This window comes from Bos taurus, chromosome 15 (genome assembly GCF_002263795.3).
Source record: "Bos taurus isolate L1 Dominette 01449 registration number 42190680 breed Hereford chromosome 15, ARS-UCD2.0, whole genome shotgun sequence".
NCBI lineage: Eukaryota > Metazoa > Chordata > Mammalia > Artiodactyla > Bovidae > Bos > Bos taurus.
Genome location: NC_037342.1, coordinates 73891984 through 73919834, shown reverse-complemented (window position 1 = coordinate 73919834; position 27851 = coordinate 73891984). Strand labels below are relative to the sequence as shown.

General features: G+C 39.9%; 1 protein-coding gene across 1 annotated transcript in view; it reads right to left on the bottom strand.

Annotated features, from left to right (window-relative positions):
- Positions 1–27851, bottom strand: part of HSD17B12 (hydroxysteroid 17-beta dehydrogenase 12) — a 177440-nt gene that overhangs the window by 38944 nt on the left and 110645 nt on the right. The window contains 3 exon segments of the mRNA NM_001101307.1: positions 9714–9758; positions 10629–10693; positions 25870–25977. Coding sequence (NP_001094777.1) covers positions 9714–9758; positions 10629–10693; positions 25870–25977 — 218 coding nt within the window.

Here is a 27851-nt window from a genome sequence, read left to right as displayed (position 1 = left end):
GGACCTTGGCCTTTTTATCACTACTACTCTGTAGATTGCCAGCCCAAAGTGTATGCTTTGGGAGACAGAGGCAGCCAGGGTTTCTTTTTCTTTTTTGTACAATTTTTTTTTTCTTTTACATTGGAGTGTAATTGTTTTACAATGCTGTGTTAGTTTCTGCAGTGCAATGAAGTGAATCAGCTGCTGCTGCTGCTGCTAAGTCGCTTCAGTCGTGTCCGACTCTGTGCGACCCCATAGACGGCAGCCTACCAGGCTCCGCCGTCCCTGGGATTCTCCAGGCAAGAACACTGGAGTGGGTTGCCATTTCCTTCTCCAATGCATGAAAGTGAAAAGTGAAAGTGAAGTTGCTCAGTCGTGCCCGACTCTTAGCGATCCCACGGACTGCAGCCCACCAGGCTCCTCAGTCCATGGGATTTTCCAGGCAAGAGTACTGGAGTGGGGTGCCATTGCCTTCTCCGAGTGAATCAGCTACATGTATATCCCCTCTCTTTTGGACCTCCCTCCTTTCCCCCGGCCCTGTCATCCCACCCATCTAGGTCATCACAGAGCATCACAGGTAGGTCATTGTACAGCTCGCTGTGCTATATGGCAGCTTCCCACTACCTGTTTTACAGCTGGTAGTGTGTTTTTGTCAAACCGAGTCTCCCAGTTCAGCTGACCCTCCCCATCCCCCACCATGCCCACACGTCCGTGCTCTTCAACTGTGTCTTGATCCCTGATGGGGAACTAGGTTCATCTGTACCATTTTTCTAGATTGCACACACATGTGGTTAATATGTGATACTTGTTTTTCTCTTTCTGACTTCAGTCTGTATGGAGATTGCAGGAGAAGATACTAATTAATAGATATAGAGCAAAAACTTTACACTGTTTCTCTGACAGAGGAATTAAAATGATCAGGAGACTAATGTGGAGCTAGCACTAACAATTCTATAAAATACAATTTAAAAACACTTGAACATATTTTTCATCATTACTTCATTATGATACATTATGAAACATATGTACATAATACAACTCATTATTTTTTAAAATTAATTGATTTATTTTAATTGGAGACTAATTACTTTCCAATATTGTAGTGGTTTTTGCCATATATTGACATGAATCAGCAATGGGTATACATGTGTTCCCCATCCTGACCCTCCCTCCCACCTTCCTCCCCATCCCATCCCTCAGGGTCATCCCAGTGCACTGGCCCTGAGCACCCTGTCTCATGCATCTAACCTGGACTGGCAATCCATTCCACATATGGTAATATACATGTTTCAATGCTATTCTCTCAAATCATCCCACCCTCGCCTTCTCCCACAGAGTCCAAAAGTCTGTTCTTTACATCTGTGTCTCTTGCTGTCTCGCATATAGGGTCATCATTACCATCTTTCTAAATTCCATATATATGTGTTAATATACTGTATTGGTGTTTTTCTTTCTGACTTACTTCACTCTGTATAATAGGCTGCAGTTTCACCCACCTCATTAGAACTGATTCAAATGCATTCTTTCTAATAGCTGAGTAATATTCCATTGTGTATATGTACCACAGCTTTCTTATCCATTCGTCTGTCAATGGACATCTAGGTTGCTTCCATGTCCTAACTATTGTAAACAGTGTTGCGATGAACATTGGGGTACACATGTCTCTTTCACTTCTGGTTTCCTCAGTGTGTATGCCCAGCAGTGGGATTGCTGGGTCGTATGGCAGTTCTATTTCCAGTTTTTTAAGGAATCTCCACACTGTTCTCCATAGTGAGTGTACTAGTTTGCATTCCCATCAACAGTGTAAGAGGGTTCCCTTTTCTCCACACCCTCTCCAGTATTTATTGTTTGTAGATTTTTTGATAGCAGCCATTTTGGCTGGCATGAGATGGTACCTCATTGTGGTTTTGATTTGCATTTCTCTGATAATGAGTGATGTTGAGCATCTTTTCATGTGTTTGTTAGCCATCTCTATGTCTTCTTTGGAGAAATGTCTATTTAGTTCTTTGGCCCATTTTTTGATTGGGTCATTTATTTTTCTGGAATTGAGCTGCAGGCATTGCTTGTATGTTTTTGAGATTAATTGTCAGTTGCTTCTTTTGCTATGATTTTCTCCCATTCTGAAGGCTGTCTTTTCACCTTGCTTATAGTTTCCTTCATTGTGCAAAAGCTTTTAAGTTTAATTAGGTCCCATTTGTTTATTTTTGCTTTTATTTCCAGTATTCTGGGAGGTGAGTCATAGAGGATCCTGCTGTGCCTTATGTTAGAGTGTTTTACCTATGTTTTCCTCTAGGAGTTTTATAGTTTCTGGTCTTACATTTAGATATTTAATCCATTTTGAGTTTATTTTTGTGTATGGTGTTAGAAAGTGTTCTAGTTTCATTCTTTTACAAGTGGTTGACCAGTTTTCCCAGCACCACTTGTTAAAGAGATTGTCTTTTCTCCATTGTATATTCTTGCCTCCTTTGTCAAAGATAAGGTGTTCATAGATGTGTGGATTTATCTCTGGGCTTTCTTTTTGTTCCATTGATCTATAATTCCATCTTTGTGCCAGTATCATACTGTCTTGATGACTGTGGCTTTGTAGCATAGCTTGAAGTCAGGCAGGTGATTCCTCCAGTTCCATTCTTCTTTCTCAAGATTGCTTTGGCTATTTGAGGTTTTTTGTATTTCCATACAAATTGTGAAATTACTTGTTCTAGTTCTCTGAAAAATACCATTGGTAGCTTGATAGGGATTGCACTGAATCTATAGATTGCTTTGGGCAGTATACTCATTTTCACTATATTGATTCTTCTGATCCATGAACATGGTATATTTCTCCATCTATTTGTGTCATCTTTGATTTCTTTCATCAGTGTTTTATAGTTTTCTATATATAGGTCTTTTGTTTCTTTAGATAGGTTTATTCCTAAGTATTTTATTATTTTCATTGCAATGGTGAATGGAATTGTTTCCTTAATTTCTCTGTTTTATCATTGTTAGTGTATAGGAATGCAAGGGATTTCTGTGTGTTAATTTTATATCCTGCAACTTTATTATATTCATTGGTTAGCTCTAGTAATTTTCTGGTAGAGTCTTTAGGGTTTTCTATGTAGAGGATCATGTCATCTACAAACAGTGAGAGTTTTACTTCTTATTTTCCAATCTGAATTCTTTTTATTTCTTTTTCTTCTCTCATTGCTGTGGCTAAAACTTCCAAAACTACATTGAATAGTAGCAGTGACGGTGGGCACCCTTGTCTGGTTCCTGACTTCAGAGGAAATGCTTTCAATTTTTCACCATTGAGGATAATGTTTGCTGTGGAATTATCATATATGGCTTTTATTATGTTGAGGTATGTTCTTTCTGTGCCTGCTTTCTGGAAACTTTTTATCATAAATGGATGTTGAATTTTGTCAAAGGCTTTCTTTGCATCTACTGAGAAAATCATATGGTTTTTATCTTTCAATTTGTTAATGTGGTGTATCACATTGATTGATTTGCAAATATTGAAGAATCCTTGCATCTCTGGGATAAAGCCCACTTGGTCATGATGTATGATCTTTTAATATATTGTTGGGTTCCATTTGCTAGAATTTTGTTAAGGATTTTTGCACCTATGTTCATCAGTGATACTGGCCTGTAGTTTTCTTTTTTTGTGGCATCTTTGTCTGGTTTTGGTATTAGGGTGATGGTGGCCTCATAGAATGAGTTTGGAAGTTTACCTTCTACAATTTTCTGAAAGAGTTTGAGTAGGATAGGTGTTAGCGCTTCTCTAAATTTTTGGTAGAATTCACCCGTGAAGCCATCTGGTCCTGGGCTTTTGTTCGTTAGAAGATTTTTTATTACGGATTTTTTATTACAGTTTCAATTTCCGTGCTTGTGATGGGTCTGATAAGATTTTCTATTTCTTCCTGGTTCAGTTTTGGAAGGTTATACTTTTCTAAGAATTCATCCATTTCTTCTACGTTGTCCATTTTATTGGCATATAGTTGCTGATAGTAGTCTCTTATGATCCTTTATATTTCTGTGCTGTCTGTTGTGATTTCTCCATTTTCATTTCTAATTTTGTTGATTTGATTCTTCTCCCTTTTTTCTTGATGAGTCTGGCTAACGGTTTATCTATTTTATCTTCTCAAAGAACCAGCTTTTTAGTTTTGTTGATTTTTGCTATAGTCTCCTTTCTTTTTCATTTATTTCTGCCCTCATTTTTATGATTTCTTTCCTTCTACTAACCCTGGGGTTCTTCATTTCTTCTTTTTCTAGGTGTAAATTTAGGTTAGGTTTTTCTTTTTTCCTCTCTGCTTCATTTATTTCCACCATTCTATCTTCCGTCTCACTTATCCTCTCTTCTGCCTCAGTTACTGTTGGTTCCCTCCAGAGTGCTTTTGATCTCAGTTATAGCATTATGCATTATTGACTGACCCTTTTAAAATTTCTTCTTCTGCTGCTGCTGCTGCTAAGTTGCTCAGTCGTGTCCAACTCTGTGCGACCCCATAGTCGGCAGCCCACCAGGCTCCCCTGTCCCTGGGATTCTCCAGGCAAGAACACTGGAGTGGGTTGCCATTTCCTTCTCCAACGCATGAAAGTGAAAAGTGAAAGGGAAGACGCTCAGTCGTGTCTGACGCTTAGCGACCCCATGGACTGCAGCCCCCTAGACTTCTCCATCCATGGGATTTTCCAGGCAAAAGTACAGGAGTGGGGTGCCATTGCCTTCTCCGAATTTCTTCTAGGTCTTTGTTAAACATTTCTTGCATCTTCTCAATCCTTGTCTTCAGTCTATTCATCTGTTACTCCCTTTTGTTTTCAAGATTTTGGATCATCTTTACTATCACTGTTCTGAATTCTTTTTCAGGTAGACTCCCTATATCCTCCTATTTTGTTTGGTTTGGTGGGCATTTATCATGTTCCTTTACCTACAGAACATTTCTCTGCCTTTTCATCTTGTTTAGATTGCTGTGTTTGGGGTGGCTCTTATGTAGGCTGGAAGTTTGTGGTTCCTCTTTACTGTGGAGGTTCCTCCCTGTGGGTGGGGTTGGACGAGTGGTTTGTCAAGGTTTCCTGGTTAGGGAAGCTTGTGTCAGTGTTCTGGTGGGTGGAGCTGAATCTCTTCTCTATGTAGTGTCAAGTAGTGAGTTTTGAGGTGTCTGTGGGTTTGGTGTGACTTTTGGCTGCCTGAATTTTAATGCTCAGGGTTATGTCCCTTTGTTGCTGGAGAATTAGCTTGGTATGCCTTGCTCTGAAACTTGTTGGCTCTTGGGTGGAGCTTGGTTTCAGTGTAGGTATGGAGGCTTTTGGATGAGCTCTTGTCAATTAATGTTCCCTGGAGTCAGGAGTTTTCTGGTGTTCTCAAGTTTTGGATTTAAGCCTCCTGCCTCTGACTTTCAGTCTTTTTCTTAAAGTAGCCTCAAGACTTCTCCATCCATACAGTACTGATGAAAAAACATCTAGGTTAATGGTGAAAAGATTCTCCACAGTGAGGGACACCCAGAGAGGTTCACAGAGTTGCATGGAGAAGAGAAGAGGAAGGAGGGAGATAGAGGTGACCAGGAGAAGAGGGGGAATCAAAAGGGGAGAAAGCAATTTAGCCAGTAATCAATTCCCTATGTGCTCTCCACAGTCAGGAACACTCAGAGAGGTTCAGAGAATTACATACAGAAGAGAAGAGGGAGGAAGGCAATAGAAGTGACCAGGAGGAGAGGAGGGGGAGTCAAAAGGAGAGAGACAAATCTAGCCAGTAATCAGTTCCCTAAGTGTTATCCACAGCCCAGAACACCCAGAGAGATTCACAGAGTTAAGTAGAGAAGATAAGGGGGAGGGAGGAGATAGAGGTGACCTGGGGGAGAAAAAGGAGAGTCAAAAGGGGAGAGAGCAATCAAGCCAGTAATCACACCCCTAAGTAAAAATAGGTACTGCAGATTAGATTCTTAAAAGTACAGAATTGATAACAAATACCAAAAAGCAAAGATTAAAAATCTAGAGTAGAGGTTAGACTCTCAAAAATACAATATTAAAAATACAAAACAAAATCACAAAAATTATATAAAAATATATGTATATATATATAATTTGTTTTAAAAATAGGGTCTTTTTTGCAAGGTAATAGTAGGTTATAAAAATGAAAATTAAAGGAGTAATAAAGAACTTAAAAAAATTAAAAGAATTTAAAAATGATAATAGTAAAATATATCTAGGAATTTCTCTGGAGCTGTTGAAGGCAGTGTAGGGTAAGTTCAGTTTCAGATAGTTCCTTGTTCCAGCTTATACTTCTCAAGGTCTATAGGCCCCTTCCAATGCTTAATCAATGCTAACTACAGGGTTTTAATCTGTTGCACCTGTTCCCTCTTCTTTGTTTATTTTGGCTTCCTCTGTTTGCAAGTCTCTTCAGTGTCTAATTTCTGCCCTGACACAAGGAGGCAAAGGTGGTCACTTACTTAGGCTCACTTGTTCAGTTGTGCTGTGGGGAGGGAGGGACACTGCAAACAAATATCACTGGCATGTGTGGCGAGTGCTCGAAGTGTATGGACCACACTGGTTTTGCCCCAGCTCACAGCATGTGTGCCTTCCCAGTCTACATTGCTCAGCCTCCAGGTTGCTCTGCAGGGGAACTGTCCAAAGCAGGCCCTGGGTTTCGTGTGCTTCCCAGGTCTAAGCTGCTCAGGTTCAGGTTCTCAGGTACTCCACAAAGACACAGATTCGGCTGCGCATGCGGTTTGTGCCCTTCCCAGGTCTGAGCAGCTCAGGCGACCAGGTGCTTGGCGAGCACACTGTCCCAGGTGGTCTGTGCGTCTTATCACCTCCCCAGTCCCAGCCGCTCAGTTTCCCGGGTGTGTCGCAAGAGCACCATCTCAGGTGTGCTGTGTGTGTCCTCTGCGACCCTCCTGGCGGATGTCAACCGTCCAGGATCCCAGGAAGACTTGCTTAGCAACTGGGAGCCTGCTCGCAGTTTGGTGGAGGATGCCGTCTCTGGGGCCGAGATTGTCCCTCACCTTCCAGCTCTGGCTGTCGCCCACCTGCCTCTCTGCCTCTAGGTCGTGGGGAGGTGCCGGTCTGCAGATGGCTAGCTCTCCTCTGGTATTAGCTTAGTCCTTTGTTCTGTGAGCAGGCCAGGCTGTGCCTTAGGTTAGAGCTTTTCACAGTAAAGTCCTCTCTCTCTCTTTTTTCTCTCTGGTTATCCCACAGTTCGGGTTACTGTCTCACATTAGCTCCCTCAGATTGTCCTCAGGGCATTCAGGCCCAGTTCTCAATGCCACCCACACCTCCCTGTTCAGCCCCCGCTCGCTGGTGGCAGATTCACATCTGGGCTACTTCTGGGCTACTTCTCTGCTGGGAGTTGCAATTAGGCACATATTCTGTGGGTTTTTTTTTTTTTTTTCCTCCCAGTTATGTTGTCCTCTGAGATTCCAAAACTCCCCACAGACCCGCCGGTGAGAGTGTTTCCTGGTGTTTGGAAACATCTCCTCCTTCAAGACTCCCTTCCCAGGATAGTCTCCATCCCTAACTCTTTTGTCTCTCTTTTTGTCTTTTATATTTTGTCCTACCTCCTTTTGAAGAGAATGGGCTACCTTTCTGGGGGCCTGGTGTCCTTCGCCAGTGTTCAGAAGTTGTTTTGTGGAAGCTGCTCAGCATTCAAATGATCTTTTGATCTTTTGAATTTGTGGGGGAGAAAGTGGTCTCCCTGTCCTATTCCTCTGCCATCTTCAGACCACCTCTCCAACACTCATTATTTTTAAGCATTTGGCCAAATATATTAGAAAGGATTATCAAAACCATATTACACAGTCATTTCAAAAGGCAAAAACCATAAAACAAATTATAGACCACAGTGATCTTAATTTTGATAAAAAAATTTGCTTGCTAAAAAAGTAATAGCTGCATACATTTACTCAACATCTTCACCATCTCTGAGTTTAACAAAGTAACAGAAACATTTTTTAGAGCCTTTAGTATGCTCTGGGCACTATTCTAAGAGATTTACACATATTACCTTGTTTAATTCCCAAAACAACTCTGTAAGGTAAAGAGAATTATCCTCAATTTATAGATGAAAAACTGAAGCACAGAGGGTAAGTAATTCACTCAAGGCTGTATTACTAGTAAATGATGGAGTTATTTAATTAACTTGAAACCTTACACAGATTATTGAAGAATGATTACATTTACATAGCATGCCAAGGGAAATACCTTTAAGACTATACAGATATACGCACATTAACCATGTTTTACAAGCATTAATTTTGTGCACGTGTGTCTTGAGCCAAAGCTACTCACAGATTCACTTGTTTGTAGTTTGCCTCACATTGAATCTTACTTGAGAAAAAATCTTGGTTAACCACAACAAAAAACATAGAGCAACTATTTATTTTATAAAGTTATTTGTCATCTTACAATGTGATTCATCTGAGGTGCCTTAGGCAGCACGCTGCCAGATGTCACATGGTGTGCACGCATCAACGCTGTCGCTTTCCTTCTGGTGGACCTGCTTGACCTGAACCAACTATATTGCTAAAATCACATAAAGACTGAATTAACTACACGCTTTAACAGCGACATATACATTACACAGGGAGAAGCACAGCTATCCATATATGAAAAGTTGAACAAGGCATAATAAGATTTTATTCCTCTGAACTTGGAATAAGATTTTAGGGTCCTTGAATTTGAAATCAACTGTGTAAGGGGTTATGACTTCTCAGGACATGAAGACCCAAGGAGAACTTTTCTTTAAATATTCACAATTAAAAAAAAAGGACTATGCCATATATATAATTACATTCTTATTTATATTTATCTGGTCAGTCCAAATAGTTTTGAGCTTTTTTTTTGGGGGGGGGTTTCTTAAATTAGTATATGAGTTAATGAAAATATTAATAATTTTGCTGTTCCATCAGTATGTTTAAATTTAAACTACCTGATATTACGTATGGAAATTCTGCCTTAAGCAGTATTTTCTGCTGGTCTGGTACGTATAATCAAGGTATACTATCTCATTGTAGTTACTGTTAAAATAAAAGGGGAAATGGAAATTTTCTGGTGGTCCAGTGGTTAGGACTCCAAGCTTCCACTACAGGGGGCACAGGTTCGATCCCAGATTGGGAAAATAAGATTCCTCATCCTAAGAGAGGTAGGGAGGGATGGTTCTGAGATGCTCATACTTGCTAGCTATTCTTCCTTTTAGCATATGTTAGCTGTGGTGTCTTTTGTTGGCATATACAAGTAACATGGCTATAATGGATGTCTAGCAACTAGAAATGAGAGTAATTTTCATGTGTGGCTAATAAAAATCATTCTCATTACTCTGGGGTCCCACATACAATGCTTTTCCACAACATTTAGCTCATCAGCTTACGTGGACCACAGGAGATATGGACTGGAAACAGTAGATTAGCAATGAATTATTCATAGGTGAAAGCTTTGTAAAAGAATCAATCTTTAGTCTAAGTTAGTCTGCATATTCCAAGGACTCACTATGTTTTTGTAGAAGTGTCTATATATAAGAGGCATTTAATAAATGTTCAGTTGCTAAAAAGGAGAACTATATAGATATCTGTTTGGTATTTAGTTCTTTCTACTTTCTGAAAACGTAAGGAAATAAATTGTTTTCATCTGGAATACATACTTGAATCAAAATAAGAGCTGACTGAAGTGAACAAACTGATTCAGTGCTTTTAAATAGAAAGATCCAGAAAAAGGTGACATACTTATAAAGAAGCTATTTATAAGGATGACATATTTATTATAAGTTTCCTTACCTTGCAAACAGAAAGGACATTAACACTTATCAGTTTCTTGATGGTCTGCAAAAGAAATATTGATCATTTTATATAGATTTGATCATGGAAGTGACCATATTATACATAAGATAGATAGAGATATATAAATAATCCAGAGATGCACTGAAAGTTTCCCCAGATATAGTATAGACCTTGGAAACTGACAGGATTGGGGGTAAAGAGGCAGCTTATACTTTACTCTCAGTATTACAGTATTTTTCAACAATGCAGTGATTCATGCTAGTATACAAAATCCAAAGTATACGTACAAGTGAAATCTGCAAGTGAAAAAACCACACTAAACCTAAAATAAATATGCAATTTCCTCTCCGCTAACATGGAAAGACGAAACTATTGAATCTAATATTTTCAACAATTTTTAAAAATTTACATATTCTTTCAATAATACGTTTTCTAGTTTTTATTAAAGAATTAGACATGCATCAAGTATATAGCTTTCATTTTGGTAGAGCTAGTTTACCTGAATCCACTATATTGCTGTATACTATTAACACAATTATGGCTTTTAAATTGGTGTTTACAATCCTGATACTTAAACAGAGCTGCTTTGATGTAATAAAAATAATAATAATAATAATAATAATAAAACTGGAGCTATTATTGAATGTAGCGTTGTGCAGATGAGATGATAAATATTTTCTCATTCAATCCTTCTAACATCTCTGTAAAGCTGCCTATATTATAGGCAAGGGAACGGAGACTAAGGATGGTTGGGTCATTCCCTGGGGATCTCAGGTAGTGAGTAGAAGGACCAGGGTGTGAATCTCAGCTGTTAGATGGACTCCAGCGCTCAGTCTCAACATTATACCATATTGCCTCACCTATGCCTGCACGCATTCTTTCTATGACCACAATCTACAAAAAACAACTTACATTGTCCAAGTCAGGAATATCCAAAAAGTATTCCGGATACTCATATGACATTCCCACATTGTTCACTGAAATAAAACAAGATCATTAGCTAGCTACTAAACATTTTGTAGATTTGACATAAAGAGATTAAACATAATGAGACTAAAATGATACATATAATTACATAAAATGTTTATGTCTTGAGTGATCTCTCTATCCATAATCTACCTGTATGGACAGTTCAAATGTCTCCTCTTTCACTAAGCCTTTCCGGATCCAACCCCTGGCAAAAGGACTTTTTATTGGCCTCCCAATTTGCATAGCCCATTGGAGCATGTGTGCATTCCGCCTCTGTAATACACCTGTAGATGTTGCTTAACCTCTCTCTCCGTGTGTGTGTGTTCAGTCGTGTCTGACTCTTTGTGACCTCATGGACTGTAGCCCACCAGGCTCCTTTGTCTGTGGGATCATCCTGGCAGGAATACTGGAGTGGGTTGCCATTTCCTCCTCCAGGGGATCTTCCTGACCTGGGGATCGAACCTGCATTTCCCACAGCTTCTACGTTGGCAAGCGGATTTTTCACCTCTGAGCCACCTGGGAAGCCCAGAGTACAGCAGAAAGAGCGGAGGATACAGTTATATAGGAGACTAAAAACTTGAGTTCTACTTACAACTGTTTCAGAAAATATGTGACTTGGGATAAGTCACGCATGATATGCATCTCAGTGTCTTCACCTCTTAAATGAGAGCACATTTTAATCATTCAACAAACATTTGCCATTCAATTGTGTGCAAGACACGTGTGAAGAACCAGAAAAATCATAAACAATAGTTTGCATCATGGAGCAAACTATCCAGTAGAAAGAGAAAGACACTAAACAAAAAGAATTAAACAACTATTTCATTACAAAGCACAGAGTGCCATGGGGTCTGTCCCAGACCTCATCTGGGAGGTGAGGGAAGGTTTGACATTCACAGAGGTTAAATAACTTGCACAAGACCATAGAGCAAAGTAAGGCTAGGATTCAAACTGAGAATATTTGACTTCAGAGGTGTCTTAACCACTTCTTAAAGCCATCCTATGACTTCATTCCTTATTCAGCTCAGGGGAAAAAAATGTCAGTAATAATTAGATAATAAACAGAAATCTGATAGCAATGTTTAATAAAACTGTAAGGTATCAGAAAAGAAAGGTTTCAGTAGCAAAAAGATAACGAAATTCTGATCATTCTGCTCAAGCGTATAAGGAATTATGCCAGATAAACCTGAGAGTAGTAACAGTAACTTTTTCAACAGACTAACAAAATTAGTGGCTCAAAGGAACTCAGTAAAGGTTCTATATTTAGCAGCAAGCCAGTCACTTGAGGCTGTGACTCTCAAGATTTTACTGGTACAATTCGGTCAGGATGGCTTGAACAAGATCACAGAAACCTGTCTGAAAAATCTGTAAGCAAAGGACAGTAGCAAAGCAAACTGTATTTAATTAAGATTCATGACCATCTGAATAGGGATGGTATCTAAACAGAAAAATAATAGCAGGTTCAAATCCATTTTTATTTTATTCAAAATGTTCTCCGCCCACCAGGGGTTCTAGGAATCAATTCTTTAAAGACCAGCAGAACTAGTTGAAGGCGCGGGTCTGTGTTCATTCGACTTTGCCTTGACCATCCACAAGGTTATAAAGGATGAATGACTTATTTACAGAGAAACAGCAACAACCAAAATATCTGTTAAAATGTTAAACTATTCTTTAGGAAGTCAGTGTTAGATTACAGGAGTCCTCAAGGAAAGGGTTTTGCCGAATTGTAATGTTCTTTGGGAAAGAAGATTCCATCACACACTGCGAACTCCATCTTTCTTCACTCTCTTGTATCTAGAAAACTTTCTAGCTGTAGGTCTCTGGATCTAGAATCTAGACCTAGATTCTAGGTCTCTTTCTAGTCCATGGCAATACTAACGTTACTTTTCAAAATGCTGAAGAAAACTGAACAGTGTTACTATAAATCTTTTACAGTCCCGATTTGGATTTAGAAGGAAAAAAAAAAAAACAGGAACTTTGTAAGCAGCACCATTAACTTTTGCCATCTTGCCAACTTGTGTTACAAGGGCCAAAGTCAAGCTGAAGATGCCCATACGTAACTAATTAAGCAAGGAAGTGATACTCTGGGTAAGGTTGTATCTACAACACAAAGACTTCAGATCTGTCTCGCTAATTGAGCAAAGGAAAGACATCACAGCTATCCACTCACATGGTGAAAATGTGATCATCTATTTAATACAATTCTAAAAGAAAACACAGTCAATGCTGAGACCTTTAATCCAAAGAAATAAATGGTATTATGTATAAGGGCTATGCCTTTATAATCAAAAATAAACACAGGGAAAAAAAGTCTTAAAACTGGACTAGATCTTTCAGAGCACTGAGCCTGACTTTATGAGCCTAAATACCTGCCAAGGTCACACTGGCCAAGTGGTCCTTTACTCTTAAATCTCTTGCTATCTTATTAGTCGGACCTTTCGCTGGTGGAAGATATGCTACCTGTATTCTCTCCACAGTAAGTAATCACTTCAGAGTGCTATTATTTAAGAGTTCAAGAAAAACAACTGTTGCTCTCAAATGTTATTTCCATAAACTTGCACAACGGTGAGAATCTTTTGGAAAAAGTAAACTCATTGCAATTTTATTTTGAGACGTCAGGTGGCAGCAACAACCAAACAGCAGGCAGAAAAGGCAACCAAACAAGCAGGGACTTGGAAAAGGAAGAAAACAGGCTTTGGGTAGGAGGGAAGGGTGGAAATATTTACATTATAATTTAATCTCATTAAGAATGGGTACATGCAATACCATCTTCTTATATTACAGGATTCATTACAGGATTCGCCAAACCAAACAATGTCACAAGTTGTTCCAACATCATTCAGATAATTGAAAATCCCTTTTAAACGGTAGTGTTTTAAATTAGCATTAAATATCTGTTCATTAGTAAGTTTCCTTGAATTCTTCAAGTCAGGCACCAGAGGCAGATTGAACATTTTTGTTCAATGACCTGAAAAATCCTTTTAACTCATGTAACACACCATGTCTTTCAGAAAACAAGGTATTGTATGTACATGTAATCTCAGAATGCCGAGCACTACCCCAGCAATCATCACAGGACCATGAACAGAAACTCTTTCCCATCCATTTCTCAGTGGAGTTCTGAGATTGGGAAGAGCTCAATGGAAGAGATGAGGCAGATGGAGAAGAGAGGTGAAGACAGGCCAAGAACAAGGACAAGGCAAGTGGAAAGAGAAGGAGGTGGCAGATCCCTGCAGAGGAGCTGTTCGTGTGCTAGGCTCAACAGTGCTCTCTCCACATCTGCTATCCAGAACTTTCAAAAACACCGAAACCACAAACCATTATATTTTAAAGACTCGGAAAATCCACAGAGTATTTCTGAATGTTATATAAATATTCTAAATTACACCATACTGCTGTTTAAAAATCATTTCCACCTATCATACTTTTAAAAAATGATGAGAACATACACAAGATTTGTTTCTTCTGAATTCATTTTCTGCTCCTTCTACCCTTACTGGGCTTAGCATCCTTTATCAAAACCAGCTGCTGTACAGATAATGATGTCATTAGGAAATTCGATTTCTGGCATCTGGGTTGGGCATGAGGGAGGAGCAAATGACAATAAATTGCTAGAGAATAAAAGTCCATCTGAACGAACACAATAATAACAGATATGGGTAACCACACACAGACCACCTTCAACCTGCTGCCTCTTCCAGATTAATCACACATAAGACATTAAGGCAGTTTAAAAACACACTGCCTAATGATGCGGTTTCCTAATACGTAACAAGTAATGCAGTCTTCTCTATTTCTCTCTCATCACATCAAAGTGGAAAACATGATACTAAGTTTACATTTTGGTCACATTTGTAGTTGGATACACTAATGCAGTTCATTCATAAAAAACTGAATTTTAAAAAATCCTGCCACCTCTCTTTATTGCAAAAGATACTGAATTTTTAAAAATGCAGACCCAAGTAACACCATGAGTGGAGAAAAACTTCTCTTATTTTAAGCTCTCGAACCAGGAGGGGATGGATCTCAGAGTCCAACAGACCCTGATTTCAGTCTGCAGCTACCAGGTCCTAACAAGGTGCAGGTGATTTCACTCCAGTAAGCCTGTTTCCTCATCACCTTTATATATAAAACAGGCATAACAATTTAAGCATTAAATGGGATAATACACATAAAAGGTTTAACCCAATGCCTGGAACATACTCTGTCCATGGAATTCTCCAGGTTACCCACCCATACTAGAGTGGGTAGCCATTCCCTTCTCTAGGAGATCTTCCCGACCCAGGGATCAAACCCAGCTCTTCTGCACTGCAAGCAGATTCTTTACTATCTGAGCCACCAGAGAATCCTAAGTGAAGCCCCTCAAAAGTGTGGCAGTGGTGGGCTTCCCTGGTAGCTCCCCTCATGGCTCAGTCAGTAAAGAATTTGCCCGCGATGCAGGAGACCTGGGTTGGATCCCTGAGTCCGGAAGATACCCTGGAGGAGGGCGTGGCAACCCACTCTAGTATTCTTGACTGGAGAATTCCATGGACAGAGAAGCCTGGCAGCCTACAGTCCATGGGGTCACAAAGAGTTGGACACAACTCTGGGTGAGCAACTAACACTTGGAATATACTAGTCTGTTAATAAGTGGGGAGAAAGAGTTGTTAATTGCTGTGTGGTCACTTATTCAACAAGTGTTTATTGAACTCCTATTTTGCACCCAACACTAGGGTAGGTGCCGGGGCTGCAGCACAATAGCCAAGGTCCCTGTTTTTATTGTACGTAACCAGCACTGAAGTGGAAGATCCATCTAAAAGAGAGCTCTAGGCAAGAGTTAACCAGGATAACTTTACACGGATTGAATTTATCCTAACTGCTCCTGTTCCCTCTTTACTTCATTCAAGTAATCTAATCTTACAGTCTGCGGAGTTTGGAAAGTGATGCAAAGAAAATTCCTTCTTTGCCTTATTTAACATATTGCTGTAGCTAGCACATGTTCAGACTCTGACAGATGATATTTGGAACAGCAAGTAAAACATTTTGCAAACTTTACAGTTTTCCTACACTTGTGAGTAGCAATTTCTAAATAAAAGAGAGTTTACAGGGCTTTAAATCTACAGTGCTTTTACTCAGAAATTGAAAAATTAAGATTGAGTCAGAAGCAACACAACAGAACATTTCAGCTCCACTGTTTAATTACAAACTGCTACGTGATGCTCATTACAAAACCATGTAAGATTTGCCATCCATCAAGTTGGAAGAGAGAATGAGGACAGAAGGATGGGAGAGGGTTGGTAGTTAAAGCTCAGTGAACAAGAGGAATGTGTGTCAGTTTCATGAATGATGGTTCTGCTTACATTTCTGAAATCACAGATAATTGCCCAGTTTTAAGCTAAAGGTTTTGCTTTAATTAATACCACTAGTGGGTTTTGAGTAAAAGGAAATGCATTTGAATTCAACCTTCTTCTCACTTTAGAAATCCAATCTCGTTCAATACATCTGATGGAACTGTAAGGCACTATGAAAGTGAAAGTCACTCAGTCGTGTCCTACTCTTTGGGACCGTATGGACTCTACCCACCAGGCTCCTCTATCTATGGGATTCTCCAGGCACGAATACTGAAGTAGCTTGCCATTTCCTTCTCCAGGGGATCTTCCCGACCCAGGAATCGAACTGGGGCCTCCTGCATTGCAGCCAGATTCTTTACCAACTGAGCTATGAGGGAAGCCCATAAGGCACTATACTAGTCTCCTAAAAATTCCATGTACCTGTTCTGTTTGCCATGATTGGCTGCATCAGGCTTCTGCTTCATTCAGCCCAAAGGAGGGCATTTACACAAGATCCCACTGTCTACTTGAATCTCCACTTTGCTTTCTCACAGCCTTCTCAAGTTTAACATAACTCAAAATGAAATCGTCATTGTTTTCTACAGAATTGCTCCTGGTCCATGGTCTCTTGTCTTAGAGAGATAGCTCCCAGCTACTCAAGTCGACCTGAAAGTTGCTAATTAGTAACTGTATAATCTTGGACTGCTTTTGAATGACTTTGGCTACCTGATGCAAAGAGCTGACTCATTAGACAAGACTGATGCTGGGAAAGACTGAAGGCAAAAGGAGAAGGGGACAAGAGAGGATGAGATGGTCAGGTAGCATCACTGACTCAATGGACATGAATTTGAGCAAACTCCAGGAGACAGTGGAGGACAGAGTAGCCAGGTGAGCTGCAGTCCACAGGGTCACAAAGAGTCTGACACGACTTAGCGACTAAACAACAAAATAATCCTGGACAACGCATTTAATCACTGTAAGTCTGTTTCTTGTCTGTTAAGTGGGATAGAAATATTAATATCTATCTTATAGGATTGTTGGGGATTGAATGAGATTCATTAGCATGGTGCATGGCATATAAAAACACTTAATGAATCTCGGCAATAATAATTAAAAGCAAACTGCTACTATTCTTGACTCCTCAGTCAGGCAAGACCTCTGATGAGGACCTCATCAGAAATTAGTCCTATTTCTATTTAAACATCTCTCCAGTCAATTCACTTCTATCCATTCCCACCACCATCATTCTAATATAAGCCACCCTTATCTTATATTTCATTGCTGAAATAGCCTTATCGGTCTCCTTGCATCAATTCTTGCCTCTTCTACTCGGGAGTCAGAATGATCTAAAGTGCTAGAATGATATCAATTTACTGCTTACTCTACAATCTCTACACTGTCCTGCCAAGAAAGTCCAAACGTATCAACCCGGATTTCTAAGCCTTTTGTGGCATCACTTAATCTCCAGACTCTAGCAGTACAATCTGTGCTCTGGATTTACAGACCTTCTGTCAACTCCTCAAACCTGCCAAGCACATTCACCTCAGGGTTTTTATACATCCTGTTTCTTCTACCTGGAAACATCTTTTCTTGCAGGATTAATCAACTTTTAGGTCTCAACTTAAATATCACTTTCTCGGAGAGATCCTCTCTGACACTCTTAGCCTTCTCAGCAATTTACCCTTTCATTACATGAAACCTATTCCTAATTACTTGTTCAGTGGCTGTCTTCCATGAAAGCAAAAACAGTATCAGTTTTGCTTACTGCTATCTCTCCGCAATTTTACTTGTTGAATGAGTTGGGGCATGACTATCAACAAACAGGAAGGGACTTCCCTGATGACACAGTGGATGGGACTCTGCCTGCCAATGCAGGAGACAAGGGTTCAAGCCCTGGTCCAGAGGCCTCCACATGCCATGGAGTAACCAGGTCTGTGAGCCACGACTACTGAGCCCACGTGCTACAGCTACGGAAGCCTGTGCACCTAGAGCCTGTGCTCTGCATAAGGAGAAGCCACTGCAGTGAACAGCATCGCAGTAAAGAGGAGAAGCCCCTGCTCACCACAACTGGAGAAAGTGTGCACACAGCAACAAAAACCCCAGTGCAGCCAAAAATAAATAAATAAGTAAATAAAATTATTTTTTAAAAATAGGATCTGCCTGTAGCAGGGGGATGGGGAGGGTGGGGTGGGAGAGGAAGACAAACAATTAAGAAATGAAAAAATGCTGTATTAAAAAGAATGCTGTATAATATAGTTTGCCTGGTCCTTGTCCCAGATTCCTGAAGGGAAATGACTAAACCCTTGGAATGTCTTTGTTATTCACGGTGGGGCCTTTGGATCACATCTGAGTTTAAGCTAACCAGACAAGAAACCTGAGGTCAGTCGTGGTGACTAGAGCTGGGGCTTTGAGCCAGCCCTGCCTGTGGAAAAGGGATGGGGGCTGGAAATCGAGTTGAATCACTTGGCCAAAGGTTTGATTAATCATGCCTAAATAATGAAACCCCAATAAAAACTCTGGGCCCTGAGGTCAATGGAGCTTCCCGGTGGGTGAACACACCAATGTGTGGAAAAGGTGACGAGTCCTGACCCCACAAGGCAAGGGCACAGAAACTCTGTGTCTGGACCCCTCTTGGACTTGCCCTTTGTGTCTCTTCGTTTGGCCGGTCCTGATTTTAAGTTGCTGAACCTGAAAGGGTCACGGGAAACCACAAATTCGTGGCCAGCGGGTCAGAAGTGCAGGTGGCCTGGGGACCTTCAAACTTACAGCTCGTGTCTGAAATGAATGCAGTCTATTTGGGGACTGTGTCATCGTACCTGTGGATCTACACTAACTCTGGTGGTTTGGGACAGAACTTGATTGTATTAGAAAAGAGAAGTTTTGGAAATGTCTTAAACCCCAAGAAGGCATGAAAATTATATCCTGGAATAATAGAGTAAATTCACCCTCTCTACAAACTATCATCCTACCATCCTACAATGCTCCTCTAATCCTTTCTTGCATACTAAAACAATAGCCTCTGTCCTTTCTTGAGCCAGAGTCATTTTATACCTGGGCTACAGGGCAAGGGGAAAAAAAGGAAAAGGAAGAAGGGTGTTTCCAGACATCCAAAGTTTATCACTGGTGCTCTCTCAACTAACCTTATCTTGCCGTTCTATTTTTCATCCTCTCTCTAGGCACCCTTGGGCTTCCCTGGTAGCTCAGTCAGTAGGAATCCACATGCAAGTCAGGAGACTGGAAAGATCCCCTGGAGAACAAAACGGCAAGCCACTCCAGTATTCTTGTCTGGGAAATCCCATGGACAGAGAAGCCTGGTGGGCTACGGTCCGTTGGGTCACAAGACTTGGACACGACTTGGCAACTAAACCACCAGCAGCACCTAAGCACCCCCACTGTTCATCAGCCTACCACTACAGTTTCCTCTTTAAGCCTCGCTGCTCCATTTCAAAATGATTTCTCCACATCTTTCATTAACTAAAATAGTCATTCCTCAAGGTGACTCATCCAGCAAGTAGACAGTAAACTGAACACACTAATACCAATCAGATGAAAATGAAGATGTCACTGCTCTTTCAGAGACATTTACATTTCAAAAGAAGGCACTTTAAAACTAATTTCTAAATAGTAAAGTTCCTGAGAATGGCAAGAAGATCATCTGTAGCTTTACATATTTTAAAACCCTCTGAAAAAGCAGCAAGACTCTTCTACTTGTAATTTCCTTCATTAACTGGGAACCGAGAGGCCACATAATAACTTCCCAAAGTGCTTAAGATTTCTCCCCTCCCAGGGTTCCTAGAAAAGTTTTCCTCAGCCCAGTTCCTACCCCCCTGTGGTCCCCACTCTCAGCCATCTGTTTCCTTTTCCTCTGACACTTTGGGGACTGAAGTACAACAAAGCCTTCTAGAGATCTCAACCAAACTAATTCCCTGGGAGTTTGCCATTTTGAAGCTAACTGGTCCTTTCCCCCAAGTAGCTAATAATATTTTTGGTCTTTTGTTAAGAAGCTTTGAAAATTAAATATAAACAGTTATAGAGCTACAGGACTGATCTTAACTATTAATCTCTGCTCAAACTATCTTTTAAGATACTTAATTCCCAACACTCAACTATTTTCCATCCCAGAACAAATACTAAGTTGTAGGGGGGAAAACAGAACACAAATGCTTCTGATGTTTTTCCCATAATCCATAAGGCTGCATAGGTAAGGATAATCAAGAGATATTTTTGCATTCAGCTGAGAAGGGAAGATACCAATTAAAAAATAACCCACCAAATACATTAATAGAACAATTATTTATTTATGAAGGGCACAGGAAGAAAAGTGGAGAAGGCAATGGCACCCCACTCCAGTACTCTTGCCTGGAAAATCCCATGGACGGAGGAGCCTGGAAGGCTGCAATCCATGGGGTCCCTGAGGGTTGGACACGACTGAGCGACTTCACTTTCACTTTTCACTTTCATGCATTGGAGAAGGAAATGGCAACCCACTCCAGCGTTCTTGCCTGGAGAATCCCAGGGATGGGGGAGCCTGGTGGGCTGCCGTCTATGGGGTCGCACAGAGTCGGACACGACTGAAGTGACTTAGTAGTAGTAGTAGTAGGAAGAAAAGAGAAAAACATCTATCTCAGATTTTGCAATCAACTGACTCTTATTGTCTATATATGCTGTTGTTATTTAAATGCTGCCTCTTAATATAATTATGGGCACTGTGTAGAGACAGAAAAAAGTTCATGGGTAATCAACAGGTACTAAGCCATTACAGATCGACACCCGGTACCAACAGATTTTCTGGACTCTACAAGTTACATAAATAATGACATGGGTGGAGAGGACCTTAATAGCACTTAGCATAGGGAAACTCTTGGTCCAGGATGCATTAAAAGCTTGAAAAAAGCTATGGTTGATTTTTTTTAAATGAATCACAAACTAAGCATCTTTTTCCAGAAGGACCTTTCTATTTTTGCCTCTAAAATAAAGAATGCCACTGTTTAAAAGTAAAAAAAAAAAGTCAGAGTGGAATTTGAAACAAGTATTGTCTGTGGCATACTTCAAAACCAAGTCTACTCCCTTGGCCTTGGTAAAGTACGCCGACTGAGATGTAGTGCATGAAGTCCTCCAAACCGACCTGGAACACACATGAGCGTCTCTCTTGAGGAATCAACTGAGCATTTTAACAGTCACATTCTGTTAACCAATTGTTTGCTTGCTGAAAGCAGGACTGATGTCATTTTCTCTAAATAGCTGGAGTTTGTTTTTAAGTTTTCTTAAATCTGTGTTTCTTGGCATTTGCCTGACAGAAGACAGGAGATGTTTGCTTATTTTACACAACAGAGTAAAGAGTTCATCGTCTCAACCTTACACATTTGCAGTCTGATCAAGTTATGGTAAGCTTTCAGTATGAATTCACAGAATTCATGGCCCTTTTTTTCCCCACTTATCTTATTGAAAAATTAATATTTCTTTCCTAACACATAGTGTTTATTTTCTATTGCAATTCTGAAAATAGAAATTCTCTATTAAGCACTGACTATGCTTTTAGTGGTCAATGCTATTCAAACAAATGGAATATACCTTGGTGATTTTTATTTCTTTTTATCATTACTGGTTTCATTAAAATTTTTTCAGTAGAAAAAAAAATCTTTCTTATGACTTAATATGGATTGATTGCTAAATCTTACTAGAAATCAATGTATATGTTTGTTATTTTAGGTAATATTATAAGGTGAGACTGACGTTAAGCAGAGGAGGAAGGAGAATAAATTATTTTATCCTTCTTAGACAGAGGTGGGGGTATAATGGGATCTGGACTGGGGTGGGGGAAGAGGGAAAAAAGTGAAGGGGCTATATGTTCAGGTAATAATAATAATATAAAAAATCAACACCAGACCCCTCCCACAAGTTCTAGATGGTTACACCCACACTAGAGAAAGAACTATAAGATTTAGGTTGAAATATGACCTAGTAGTAAGATAAAATTTAGCTCATAAGGACATTTTAATATTTTCCTCAAAACTCTTGGCAAATTAAAATTACAATGCAATATATCTGCTAATAAATGTCAATAATAATTATACAAAGCTCATGATTAAGGAGATAGTTCTGACAGAGTAGGAAGAAAACAAAGTGTATAGCCAATTAATAGTATAATGAATGTGAAAGTGCTGCTATAAACTTTAAAGGAGCATCAGCTCTAATTATTTTTATTATTGAGCTGTAACCAACCTAAGAAATCAAAACTTAAGTTGTCTATGTATGTGTGTGGGGGCCTAAGGATTCAATCAAATCGTTTAATTACAGTATAACTTCAAAGCCACACTGTTAAGATTTTAACCTCAACCTCAGCACTGCTGAGATTTCAGCCTGATCATCCTTTGCAGAGGGAGTCTATCTGAGCATTTGAGCATGTTTACCACCATTCCCTCCCGCCCTGCACAGGGGCCAACAGAGCTTCCTCCTCTCTCCTCAATTAGTGACAACCAGAAGTGTGTCTGGATATTGCCAGACACTGCAAACTGCCCAGGTTAAAAGCCATGTCAAAGCGTAAGGAAAACCTCACAGTTATATTTATGGCTCTCCCACACAAACTGAGGATGAGAGACAGCCAAGATGAACTGGAGATAGATGTCTATCACTAGGCATGTGTGTGGCTCAGATGGTGAAGAATCTGTGTGCAATGCAAGAGACCAGGGTTCGATCCCTGGATCAGGAAGATCCCCTGGAGAGGAGGGAATGGCTACCCACTCCAGTGTTCTTGCCTGGAGAACTCCATGGATAGAGAAGCCTGGCAGGCTAGAGTCCACCCGGTCGCAAACAGTCAGACACTACTGAGCAACTGACACTTTCACTAGGTATGGGTGGCTCCCGAACATCTAAAATGTAGCTAGTCCGAACCAAGATAATGTTATAAATGTAAAACACACCCTATGACCTGAAGACTTGGTATGAGAAAAAGAATATAAAATGTTTCCAAAAGTGTTATGTGGATTACTTGGTAAAGTGATAATACTTTGGATACAGTGGTTATACATTACTAAAACTAGTTTCGTTTGTTCCTTTTCATTTATTAAAAATGCGGCTACAAGACAGGTTAAAATCACATACCTGGCTTGCATTATATTTCCAGTGGACAGTGCTGAACTTGTGCAAAAAACTACCCCTCCTCCACACTAGTTCCAGGCAGCCCGTGATGACACAGAGCTCTGTCCCAGTTTTCCTCTTTACTTTCTCTCCATTCTCCTTGGATTAGCTCCAGTCTCCTTTCTCCAATGAGACGACTACTCAGAGATGACTGACCTCTAAGCTCTATCTCTAGTTCAGAGCTCTACTAACAGCTAGACCCATATGTCCAACTATCAACTTGACAACCCCACCTGGTGGGGAGGGGATGAATTGGGAGATTGGGATTGACATAAGTACACTTCTGTTGTGGTTTTGTTGCTAAATTGTATTTGACTCTTTTGCCACCCAATGGACTATAGCCCACAAAGCTCCTCTGTCCATGGGATTTCCCAGGCAAGAACAGTAGAGTGGGTTGCCATTTCCTTCTCCAGGAGATCTTCTGGACCCAGGGATCGAAACCTGGGTTGGCATTGGCAGGTAATCTCCTGCATTGGCAGGCGTATTTTTTACCACTGAGCCATCAGGGAAGCCCATATATACAGTACTATATATAAAAGAGATAACTAATGAGAACCTATTGTATACCATGGGGAACTCTACTCAGTGCTCTGTGGTGACCTAAATGGGAAGGAAATCCAAAAAAGAGGAGATACATGTGTACATATGACTGATTCACTTCGCTGTACAGTAGAAACTAACCCAGTATTGTAAAGCAACTATACTCAAATAAAAATTAATTAAAAAAGAACCCATTTGGGCATCCTAGAAGAACCCCAAACTTAAACGATCCTTGTTCCCAAAAAGCTTCCTTTTCTAGGATTCCCCATTTTATTAGATGGTATTACTGACACAGATGTTCAAGCCAGAAACCTGAAGGTCATCAAGGGTTCTCTTGCATCGCCCACATGTACAGTCCTGCTTCCTCCACTCCCTTCGTATTTCTGGAATCATCCTTTTTCCTACCCTACCGGCTAGGCCAAGTCACCATTATTTTTTCCCATATCAACTCTGCCATTCCTTTTATCCTCTTTATTACACCCCGCCCTCCCTGTCTCAACACTTATCCCATAGATAACTATTTTTGATCAGGGTTGTCTTTCCATTCAGAAGATTACACTACATAAAGCTGGGTGCTTTCTTGTTTATTGTTGTATCTCCAGTTCACTGACTGGTGAATGAATAAAGAAGGGTGGAAACTGCTGACTCGCAGGCTGCAATTTACTAAGGGGCTGGACTACAAAAGCAGTGGTTCCATTAGCATACGTGGCCCAGGAAAATATCAATTCTTATGTCTAAATATTAATGCTTACGTACTGACACAAGTCCTAGGATTCTGGAAGTAGGTACCCTGTACCTCATCCTTCATAGATCTACCTATTGTGCCTAAACTCACGCTGTAGACTTTCTATATCTGGGTCGGGAAAGACAGCTGAAGAAAGCCTTCTATAACACTCCAGCCCTAAAGGAAATCAACCCTGAATATTCATTGGAAGGACTGATGCTGAAGCTCCAATACTTTGCCCACCTGATGCGAACAGCTGACTCACTGGAAAAGACCCTGATGATGGGAAAGATTGAAGGAGGGAGGAGAAGGGGCTGATAGAGGATGAGATGGTTGGATGGCATCATCGACTCAATGGACCTGAGTCTGAGCAAACTCCAGGAGACAGTGAAGGACAGAGAAGCTTGGCATGCTGCAGTTCACGGGGTTGCAAAGAGTCAGATACGACTGGGCGACTGAACAACAACAACAACTGCACAGAGTGCGGTCGTGCAGTATCTTTATTTTAAGCCCAGGACGTCCGGCAGCAAGCTTAAAGCAGCAGTGACGGGGCTGGTACATCACTGCTGAGAAGGACGACGGTACTTTTAGTACACTGCTGCAAAGTACCAAAGTACAACAGTGCTCAGTAGAGCTTTTCAGGTACTGTATGGACTGTATAAGATTAAAAACATGTTCTTTGTTTTTTGTGTGTTATTTGTGTGAAAAATATTATAAAGCTATTACAGTACAGTATCACATAGCCAGCTGTGTTAGCTGGGACCTAGGCTAACTTTGGGGGACTTACTAACTGGACTTGGGAACACGCTCTCAGAATGGAACTCGTTTTTGGGTAGGGGATTTACTGTAGTGGCTAAAACCCAGGTGCAGTTCTCAGCCTCTGTGTGACCTCAGGCAAGTCATTCATCTGAGTCACATCTTCTCAACTGGGGTGATAGCTCCCCTCAGTGGGCAAAAATTGTTTTGGGGGCGTGGTGTGAGCTCTTAACCTTTCTGTATAGGTACAGCACGTAAACAAGATCCACAGTGTACCTGTGGTACTAAAATTTCATGGGAGGGAAGACTAGTGGAAAACAATGTCTAAAAAGACTCCTTGTTGGGGAGAGGGTAATACTGAACAAAGGCTAAGAAATACCCCTCTAAGCCTGTATTTCCTCAACTATAAAAATGGGTCAGCATCACCTGCTAAAACGATTATAACAACATAGCCATATTAAATACATACCGAGAGAATGAAAGAGTGGAAATAAAGCAGGCCAAGAAAACAACCTAAATTGTAGTCATCATTAAAATACAACACAAAACATAAAGATTCACGCATATATAAATTAATATCATCTAATGATCATTTGTATTAACAAGACAATTTTCTTTTCACTAGTTAGGCCACCAGTTGAACACCTAACATTCAAAATGAAAACAGTACTAATCAATAGATATAAGAAGAATCTATAAATGTGACAAAGATACAAACCTAAAACACCAATCTCGAGACCTGCCAAGCTTGTTTTAATTTTGTCATAAATATCTTCTAACGTAAAGTCAACAGCAATGGTCTTTGTTTCCACTTTGAATTTTTCTCCTAGGGAAAAAAACACAAATGGAGAGAGGAAAATTAATATATGGCAAATAAGATTCAAGCATTTGATGACATTACTCTTTCAAACACTTTCCCCACCCCAACTTGAGATGAAATTTAGATCAGGATAATTTTAAGCAATCGTGAGACCATCTAAGAGATACTATAGAGTCAGCACAATAGTTCTGAAATAAAAATTCCAGTGTTATCAGAGTTGCCTGAATGTTCCTTAATCAGTTCTCCTATAAATCAAAATGATGGCTTTTTAGACCCTTAGGTACAAACTATAAAACATGGTTCATATCATCATGCTATATACTCTTTAAGTATCTCTGGCTTTATGATTTTAATTGCAAATTGGTAACTTCATTCTTTCTTCAGTCTCTATGTCACAAAATATTGTAAAGTGTGATCTATTAAAACAAAAAACCCATATTATTAATCTGGAAATAAAAAGAATACGATATTAGAATTTGGAAACTTGGTTAATGATAAATAGTGGCTACATTTAAAAAGCCCACATAAAATGCACAGTAATGGAGCCAGAGAGTGACACAAGAAAGACCTGTGTTCCACTTTGCACAGGACTATTCAGGTCTAAACAGAGCTAAGGGAAATAACAAACTGAGAAGTGAGACACACTGGAGAAAGCATCCTCATGAGAAGGAACGTGTCATGTTGATTTCTGCCTTCACCAGTGAGCTGCTCTGAGAGCATGGCATCAACGGTGAGGTTACCGAGACACGGCTACCAATTTCTCTTCCACACTTATTTGCTTTGACTTTGAGCAAGTCTATGGGCCTCTGCATCCTCTTTTGAAAATGAAGGCACTAATACTCATTAGTGCTGTCAACACAAAGGTACAAAAATATGACCTTATTACTATCAATACGACTATGTACTGGCATACAGGAGGCAGTCCATAAAGTCTCTAAGAATGTTTATTCTTTGGAACTGGATGAGAATTCAAAAGAATTAACTTAAAAACCCTACTTCCAAAAATAAAATGTTCTTCCTTTGAAGTCAATGCCGGCTCATCACAGAATATACAGCATTAATCCACAGAGATTTCTGTTCTTGACCTAAAAGGATTTATGTCTGAAACTAAAACAGCTGGTTCACGACAGATTTATTATTAGTTAGACTCAATGAAAAGTTATCGACCCTAGATAGGAATCTATGAATAAACTAGAGAGGATAATAATTGACCTGGAAAACACCTTATCTAGTGTTAAAGGTATACCTACGATTCGAATATAAATGAGTTATGATATGTGTTCATGTAATGGACAGCCAGATACAGGGTTTTTCCCCATAGCTGGTCCAACATGTCTTATCACAGATGGTTCACAGAATTTACCACAAGTAAGTAAAGAACTCTTGCCTTTATTAGAGCCACCGATTCACAAGAAAAAAGACTAAAATCAAAAGGCTGAAAGAAACGTTTTATGGAAAGTAAAACTTTATTCCAGAGGTAAAATAAGATAAAATTTATCTATTTATTTAAGAAAAGCAAAGTCTGTTTCCACACCAGCACTATACGCTGACATTTAGGAAAATTTCTCTCTACTAATAAAAGCCACCTAACAGCCACTGAATCAAATTTACTTTTAGATCTCAGAAGATTTGGTGAGTGTACTTACATGGCACAGCCTTATATGCATATGGCATAAGTAAGTTTTCTTATGTCGTCATGGCTTTTGATGTTTTTCCAGATACATAAAAATTTGAACTTATACCTGAATTCCTCTGAATCCTGCTCTAGTCCAGTTAACACTGTTTTCTTTCTCTTAACTTTTCTTCACTGCCCCTATTGTGGGCTTTTCTTCTTTTTAAAACATAGGTCAGATCCTGTCACTTCCCTCCTTGCAAACCTC